The following is a 9,220-nucleotide window of genomic DNA, read 5'->3' as shown; positions in this document are numbered from 1 at the left end:
CTGATCGTTAACGCGAATGAGTTCATACTTCCTGCCTCCTGCCTCCGATCTGGTCCGGTCCCCTGACAAACATATTTACCTTCGGTGCAGACAGCGTTGGGCGAGGAGGAGTGTTTGCATGCCCTTCGTATAGCTCAGCCCATTCCTACCGCTCACCCAATCAAATTGCTCCAGGTGCTTTGCTGGAGCTTTTCGGTGTTTTTTTCTCTGGCTTTTCATCATAAAGGGTCTCAACAATGAAAATAGATGGTTTAATGTGCATACATATAGAAGATTATTTAGAGATTTACAGTCAAAACAAGGTTTGTTGGTGTAAAACCTTGACTGTAACCTCTAGTTAAAAAAGCCCTATATATATATATATATATATATATATATATATATATCAGACATGGGACCAAGTCACACATGTGCAAGTCTCAAGTAAGTCTCAAGTCTTCACCTTCAAGTCCCAAGTAAGTCCCAAGTATTTTTTTCTTGGGCAAGTCAAGTCACAAGTCAAGTCCCGAGTCTTAGATTGCCAAGTCCAAGTCAAGTCACAAGTCATAAAAACAGCGACTCGAGTCGACTCGAGTCCAAGTCACTAAGTCTCAAGTCCCCATGTCTGATATATATACATATATATATATATATATATATATATATACATATATATATATATATATATATATATATATATATATATATACATATATATATATACATATATATATATACATATATATACATATATATACATATATATACATATATATATATATACATATATATATATATACAGGGAGTGCAGAATTATTAGGCAAATGAGTATTTTGACCACATCATCCTCTTTATACATGTTGTCTTACCTCAAGCTGTATAGGCTCGAAAGCCTACTACCAATTAAGCATATCAGGTGATGTGCATCTCTGTAATGAGAAGGGGTGTGGTCTAATGACATCAACACCCTATATCAGGTGTGCATAATTATTAGGCAACTTCCTTTCCTTTGGCAAAATGGGTCAGAAGAGGGACTTGACAGGCTCTGAAAAGTCAAAAATAGTGAGATATCTTGCAGAGGGATGCAGCACTCTTAAAATTGCCAAGCTTCCGTAGCGTGATCATCGAACAATCAAGCGTTGCATTCAAAATAGTCAACAGGGTCGCAAGAAGCGTGTAGAAAAACCAAGGCGCAAAATAACTGCCCGTGAACTGAGAAAAGTCAAGCGTACAGCTGCCAAGATGCCACTTGCCACCAGTTTTGCCATATTTCAGAGCTGCAACATCACTGGAGTGCCCAAAAGCACAAGGTGTGCAATACTCAGAGACATGGCCAAGGTAAGAAAGGCTGAAAAACGACCACCACTGAACAAGACACACAAGCTGAAACGTCAAGACTGGGCCAAGAAAAATCTCAAGACGGATTTTTCTAAGGTTTTATGGACTGATGAAATGAGAGTGAGTCTTGATAGGCCAGATGGATGGGCCCGTGGCTGGATTGGTAAAGAGCAGAGAGCTCCAGTCCGCCTCAGACGCCAGCAAGGTGGAGGTGGGGTACTGGTATGGGCTGGTATCATCAAAGATGAGCTTGTGGGGCCTTTTCGGGTTGAGGATGGACTCAAGCTCAACTCCCAGTCCTACTGCCAGTTTCTGGAAGACACCTTCTTCAAGCAGTGGTACAGGAAGAAGTCCGCATCCTTCAAGAAAAACATGATTTTCATGCAGGACAATGCTCCATCACACGCATCCAAGTACTCCACGGCGTGGCTGGCAAGAAAGGGTCTAAAAGAAGAAAAACTAATGACATGGCCTCCTTGTTCACCTGATCTGAACCCCATAGAGAACCTGTGGTCCCTCATCAAATGTGAGATTTACAAGGAGGGAAAACAGTACACCTCTCTGAACAGTGTCTGGGAGGCTGTGGTTGCTGCTGCACGCAATGTTGATCGTGAACAGATCAAAGCACTGACAGAATCCATGGATGGCAGGCTTTTGAGTGTCCTTGCAAAGAAAGGTGGCTATATTGGTCACTGATTTGTTTTTGTTTTGTTTTTGAATGTCAGAAATGTATATTTGTGAATGCTGATCTGTTATATTGGTTTCCCTGATGAAAATAAATAATTGAAATGGGTATACATTTGTTTTTTGTTAAGTTGCCTAATAATTATGCACAGTAATAGTCACCTGCACACACAGATATCCTCCTAAAATAGCTAAAACTAAAAAAGCCCCACGCCAACTTCCAAAATATTCAGCTTTGATATTAATGAGACTTTTGGGTTCATTAAGAACATGGTTGTTGTTCAATAATAAAATTTATCCTCAAAAATACAACTTGCCTAATAATTCTGCACTCCCTGTATATATATATATATATATATATATATATATATATATATATATATATATATATATATATATATATATATATATATATATATATATATATATATATATATATATATGTATATATATATATATATATATATATATATATATATATATATATATATATATATGTATATATATATATACGTGTGTGTGTGTGTGTAAGTTAACTGCTCACGAGAGTACCCTAGTGGTAGAATGGCCCCACACAGCTGCTTAGCTCGCTTATGTCTTGTATGTGTCTTAAATCGTATTTGGAATTACAACACCATAATACATCTTTGGTGTTTCCAAAAAGTTTTATTGAAAAGACTAGAGCTTGACCTTACCAATCAAACCTAACTTTGTCAAATTGTTATTTACAGATATCATTTGCAAATTTATCAAATTGATGCCAAAGGAGTACAAATTTTCCTATAATGTCAAAAGGGAAATTGAGAGGAGAAAACAATTCTATTTGTGTAATTTCGTTGCTCCCACTTCGCCCTTGTAATTGGAATACTCACAAACGCCATATGTAATTCATTCGGATTGCTCTCACAATATTACTTCTGATTCCAGTCAGACTATTCCCTGCATGTAAATATTCTTATGGCATGGCGGTTGTTTTTGACTGAAGGTAAGTATAACATTGTCATAGATAATTGCAGTGTTTTTTGACTTTAAAGAAATATTTTTAACTAGTGTAGGTTAATTTATCTGCCTCACTCTGGCTTGTCAAAACTGGTTTGGGAAAGAGAAAACCGGACATGCACTCACGCTAATTAAGCAAAATGTGTGATGTGACGCTGACATATGAAACATTCCAAAACTTTCAGCCCAGCGTATAAAAGGAACTGCTATTGCTGTTCTCAGTATAGACCATCACAGCTGCAAAGGTGACTTTACTTGGCACTTTTTACAAACTTCGTATGAACTGACTTTGTCCGCTTATATCACAGTTTTTTTATACGTGCTGATTTGTAATGTCCCATTGTTAATAATAAATAACGAATATTTTAATTTTGTACAGATGGCGTTTTCCCTTCGGTTGTTGTTTCTCCTTTGCGGGATGAGCGGAATGATGACTGGAGTCGTAAGTTAAAGCTAAAAAAAAAAGAGAGAAAACTTGAATTTCAGTCTTGGTTTTACTCAAAAACTTTTCTTCTCCACAGTGGTCTCTTAAGAAGGTTCAACAAAAAGGTTTTTGATTGCTTTACTCTCATAAACAATTTGTTCATTTTGTTTGCATTTAAAACAGTTTTGATTGACATGTCACTGTGTTGCAGCGAATGGCTGTCCCAAAGGCTGGACTCGCTTGGACTGTTCCTGTTACATTTATCAACCCGAGGAAAGGATGTTTGCAGATGCAGAGGTAGGGAAGAAACATATGACCGAAATAGCAATCTAAGATGTGTGTTTTGTTGGTTAATTGCTTTGGCTCAAGGTGAACTTAAATTGCATGTTTTAAGGTGGATCTAAATAAGACATTTCAATTCTCTTTTCTTTCCATTAGAGCGTCTGCAACATTCTGGGTGGAAATCTTGTGTCCATTGAAAGTTTGCTAGAAAATGCATTTGTTATTGAGCTGGCTGTAGCAGGTGGGAATGCCGCTGACTTCTGGATTGGACTCAATGACAATCTGGAGGTGAGACATCGATTAAATCCTTGTTTTGTATTTTGTAGGAATGCATTTGCCATTTGGCCTAAATTATTTAATTATATGATTCAAATACGATAGTCCCCTGGGATACCACATGAATCTTTTGGAGGTGGGAAACACAAATTGAAATTCTGATATGGCTGGGGATAAAGACCTTTGGTAATTACCCAAAGCCTTCCAAACCAACGGTACACGAGATCAAATCAAAATGGTAAATACATATTAAACATTAGTAACAAAATAGTATGTATTAAGAACAACTCCTTTGCGGCTGGCTGGCAACTCGTTCAGTGTTTCCTCCTCGTTGACAGCTGAGATTGGCTCTAGCGCTCCTGGAACCCTGGTGAGGATACGAGTTGCAGAAAATGGATGGATATAATAAACGTGTATATTATTAAATAACTTGAAATTTGCTGCTTTAATCGCCTCCCTATTCTTAATAATTGTCCAGATTGAATCTGAATCTGAAGATAGTTGATTGTTTACGACCACTGCCACTTAGTGACAGTAACGATGCCTGTGCCTTATTCATTTTTTATCATTGTTATTTCAAGCTGTGTTATCATTTACTTTCTCTTTTTGCACCATCGCAAGTGTAGGTACCTGTGGCTAAACAGATTAAAGTTTGTTACACAAGATTCTGAACTCAAAAAAGAGAGAAAGTTGCTTTGCCGGAGGGAGTTCAGCCAATAGTAGATCAGCATCTTATGCGACATGGACCAATGGCAAACATGCATCTTAGAGACGTACGGGGCACTTGACTCGCAGTCACATGCACGCTTCCAGAACAGTTTGAAGTTTTGGCTCGAAAAAAAACAACTTGTTGTTTATGTTGTACTGTGGGTAAATGTTGTAACAAGGGGCCGAAAAAACATCTTACTCAGGCCATGTTAACCTGAAACCCACTCAATTTGATTTTGTTTTCCAGGCGGATGATTACATTTGGACTGATGGCACAGTTAATAATTTTGATGCCTTCGCAAGCCCAGAGCCCATGAGCGGGACGGATAACTGTGTTGAAATCGTTGCATCCAGTAAGTATTAACAATAACAAAAATTGCCAACAGTACAATCACAGTTTATACTAAAACCCTTGTATTTTTTAAGCTGGAGTTTGGCAAGTTGAGGGCTGCGATGAACCGAATGGATATGTTTGCATCAAAGACGTTTACCACTGACCGTGTTCGACCATCCTTTCTTGACGCAACGGAATTTGCTAAACACAACCCCAAACATTAATGTTTTGTACCTCTGGGTTTCCAATTCAGTCTTCTTCTCTTCTTTCAAAACGCTTAGTTATTAATGACAACCAAATGTGTAAAGACAAGGAGCATCAAATAAATGAATACAACTTTCAGCATTAAAAAATGTGTATTTGTCTCTTAGTATCTACTTTATATGTGACAAGAATAAAACAACTCGAGTCGCAACTATTTGTATCAGTCTCAAAGTCTCAAAGCGTTGCACAAACCCCCATTACAACATCCCCTGAACTGAAAACTGCACAGGACAAAAAATGAAAAAAATGAAATAGAACAAAACCTCATCGTGATGATAATTAAACATTTCTTTTAGCTGCAAACTTTTAATGCGAGACACCAGGACCATCAACAAATTGTAAAAATGTCTCCCTGTCTTGAAAAATCATTGTGTCTGAGTGGTAAATTGTTGGCTCAACAACTATTTTCATCATAATGTTTGCTAGACTGTAATAAATTGTCTCAAAAATCATAGGTAAAATTGTGTCAGAAAGACCCTCAGTAAAAAATAGTACAGCATATGAATTTTAAATCTTAGTTCTGCTAATAGTTGTATTCTTGTTAGTTCATTGAGAATTTAAATAAGAACCATTTGAAATACTATTATTTTGTTTTTGAAATTTTCTAATTAATGTCCGCAACTGAACCGCTTCTCTTCAGCTCTATTTTTCTTCATCCGAATACTCTATCCGGTCCCGGAAAATGAACAGAAAACATCCAAAAATGATTCATTCAAAAAGAAGGACGCTATAAATTGAGGGGATGTGGTCATTTCAAGATTCAACCAGTGAGAACCACCAGGAAAAATATGTGTGTGTCTGTATGTGGAGTCGCACCTTGGAAAAATCACAGGATGAGCTCAAACAATTTCTACATATTCACATGTTCAAATCCAGATACAAAGGAATTAATATTGTCAAAACAAAGAGAGGAAGAAAATTGGTTCTGAATGATAGATACGGATTAGAACTAATATAGACCAAATGGGTGGTTTAAGCCATAAATAAACCTTGTTATCGTTATCAATAATAATATTACAAATATCGTAATCATAACTGTTTTTAACGTTTATTGTCACTTTTGTTATTATTGTCATTATTACTGCCGTCTGAATAACATTTAGTGATAAGCAGCATTAAAGAGTTAATAAATAGGTAAACTCAATAATTAACCCGATGTTTTTATAACAATTGTGATGTTGATCATTATTATTATAATATATGTTACTGATACTGGTAATATCATTATTAGTAGAAGTATTATTGGTATCAAAATAATGTTAGTGAGCAGCCTTATACAGTGAATAGATGGCTCAAGCTAATAATTAAGCTCGTTATTATTGTAACTATATAGAGACTATTATTTTTGTTGTTGTTACGCTCATTATTATTTTCATCAACTCTATGAATATTCTTTTTGTCATTGTTATTATATTGCTATCACCATTAAATTATACAAATTTATCACAATCAATGTTCCCTCTAATTTTCCACGGGTCTGAGCGTTCACACAAAGTCGGTGAGCAACGCTTGAAACAACAGTGAGCAACAGCAACCCCAAGTGTGGCAACTATATCATCAACAAACATTTCTGAAACTTGGCATCACGCTACATTTTGCTGAGTTTCCGGCAATGCTAAATTATATTTCACTTTTGAATGAATTGACTAATGTACGATTGCAAAGGTTGCAGGGCCTACAAACGTCATTTGTTTTTACAATTCTTTTACAAGATTTCCATTTATTTTATTCCTGGTATCTTTTCTTGCATAATACTAACATTTTTGGGGGCTTATTGTACGATACAGAACTGTATTTAATTAAAATTTTTAGTGGAAGTACAATGTTGGCAACAAGATTAACTTGATATAATTGGAAATTATTTGAATGCAACACAAACTTTTTCCTCTTTTTCCCTGTTTTTTTCTCCTTTTTTGAAAATTCCTTTTTAAAAAAATCTAATTGTGTATATTTTTTCCTAGATGTTACTTTCTTTTGCCTTTTTGTTTTCTATTACCTCTGTTTCCCTTTATTTGCTTCTTTCTTTCCTTCTGGCTTTTTTTCTGAATTTTTCCTGCTCTTTTTTCTCTTTTTTTCTCTTTTTTTTGTTTTGTTTTTTTTTTCATTTTTTCATTTTGGTATTTTTTTTCTTTTTTGTTCTTTTTCCCTCCCTTCCTTTAAGTCATTTTTGTGCACAATTTTACATAATATATGGTCGTGTAGGGATTAGAAGCAAAAACAACCTGAAGAGCCGTTTGGGACCCGAAAGAGCCAGTTATTTTTAGTGAGCCGAGCCGAAGAACTCGGTTCTTGAAAAACTCTACTGACTTTACTCAACTTCGTTCTACTTCGACATTGACTTCAAAATACCGCATTTAGAACACAGCGTCAGGGGAACCCATGTATTTTTACCTTCATGCACTGTAACTTTGACTTAATTCGCTTTTTAATTAGCAATTTTGAGCCCTAATTTTTGTGAGCTGGCTTGTTTTCTTGTGCGCAGATAAGCTCTGGGTAGTGCGTACTTGCGCGCACACGCAGCTTAGAGGGAACATTGATTACAATCTAGATCTATATTTATAAACAAACCAATTAGGTGGATAAATACGTTGCTAATGATGGTAAAAACTTAACAAAAACGAAATAAATATTGTAAATTCAGGACTATAGGGCGCACCTGATTATAAGCCGCGCCCACCACTTTTGTACTTACACAAGCCGCACCCATGTATAAGCCGCGTGCGCCTGCATTAAAACTTGTGACACAATCATAAGTTTAACCCAGACCAGGCTGTTCCACGATTGTAACCACATTTTTTTGAGCAAATTTATTGACACTAATAACAGTAAACAAACAATGTGAGGTTTGAACAACCCTTCTCGACAATCTTAACAGCAATCGAGCATAGACGCATTTTCGTTATGTCTGGCAATATGACATTTTTAACATCTTTGTTAGTGTGAATAGGTCAATCCAGGTCAAAATCAATTGAACACAATTCTAGAATTACAGTCCGTGTCATGAAAGTAAAATGATACCCGTAATTAATGTATGATGCAGACTTGTAAAGTCCGGGTCCCGTTGAAAGTAATCCAAGGAAACAAAATGTATATTTCCAAAGTTAAGGGTGGGAAAAATATATATCCACTATTGTCCGCTGCGACAACAGACAGATTTACCGGTAACTCAGCTTGACCCCACTTCCCATCAGCCCTCGTTTGCTCTGCCCCTTCTTTTTGATTCGTCCGTAGAACTCATAACAGAAAAAAATCTCTAAAATAAATACATTACAAAAATATACAGTTGCAAATACATATTATACATGGTTACATATATTTACGAAGAAAGACGGTACACCGAGAGAGTTTTCAAAGCTTTCATAATAATAATATAACTTTCATACCGAACCGTGCCTTTGAAAGATACCAACACGCTAGTTAGGATCACGCTCGCAATGTATCAAACGCCCCTGTTAAACAAAGCATCCCGTATTTGTGAAATTCAATAAGAGCTTACTCTGTTCACTCCACGCATCGGCCCAGTATTGCAGCACCTCCGGGAATGGTGCGTTCACACTGATTGCTGCCCGGCCTTGTAGCCAGCTTTTTGGCTGAGAGCAAGTGTCTCGGTCTCTTGGCTTTGTAGTGTATTATGATTTGACCGATAATGGATAATTGATATAGAATATAGAACAATAAACCTCTACAAAATCCCTCCCCTCACGGTAGATCGTCCTCCACTTCCTCCTCATAACTATTGCCATCAAGGGCGTCTTCCTCATTATCGAAACGTACCTTAACTTTATAGACAATGTATGCTTAAACTTAAAGGTTGCAGTCTTTCTTGGTGCACATATTCTACTGGTCTTTTATACTCCAGCGCCGCTGGTGGCCGTTAGAAAAATTCCATAAATTGGCCGCTTCACTGAATAAGCCGCAGGGCTAAATAAACA

The 9,220-nt window shown here is 36.6% G+C and overlaps 1 protein-coding gene across 1 annotated transcript; it reads left to right on the top strand.

Annotated features, from left to right (window-relative positions):
* The first annotated feature begins 3,378 nt into the window (after window positions 1-3,378).
* LOC148362453 (snaclec coagulation factor IX/factor X-binding protein subunit B-like) lies at window positions 3,379-5,369 on the top strand. Its single transcript, XM_088339283.1, has 6 exons — window positions 3,379-3,442; window positions 3,522-3,549; window positions 3,636-3,721; window positions 3,863-3,994; window positions 4,938-5,043; window positions 5,117-5,369. The coding sequence occupies exons 1-6, from the start codon at window positions 3,380-3,382 to the stop codon at window positions 5,185-5,187; spliced, it is 486 nt and encodes a 161-aa protein (XP_088195409.1). The 5' UTR covers window position 3,379; the 3' UTR covers window positions 5,188-5,369.
* Window positions 5,370-9,220: the final 3,851 nt, after the last annotated feature.

Source organism: Urocampus carinirostris, chromosome 7, assembly GCF_059441175.1.
Source record: "Urocampus carinirostris isolate Australia breed hairy pipefish chromosome 7, RoL_Ucar_1.0, whole genome shotgun sequence".
Classification (NCBI taxonomy): Eukaryota; Metazoa; Chordata; class Actinopteri; order Syngnathiformes; family Syngnathidae; genus Urocampus; species Urocampus carinirostris.
Note: the sequence above shows the minus strand (reverse complement) of the source record. Positions and strands in the feature narration are given on the sequence as shown.

Bases quoted from the DNA above. Each gene is read 5' to 3' on its own strand.
- LOC148362453 (XM_088339283.1), top strand. From the start codon at position 3,380: ATGGCGTTTTCCCTTCGGTTGTTGTTTCTCCTTTGCGGGATGAGCGGA. The intron at 3,550-3,635 runs GTTTTTGATTGC...ACTGTGTTGCAG, and splicing joins TAAGAAGGTTCAACAAAAAG to CGAATGGCTGTCCCAAAGGC. The intron at 3,995-4,937 runs GTGAGACATCGA...TTTGTTTTCCAG, and splicing joins GACTCAATGACAATCTGGAG to GCGGATGATTACATTTGGAC.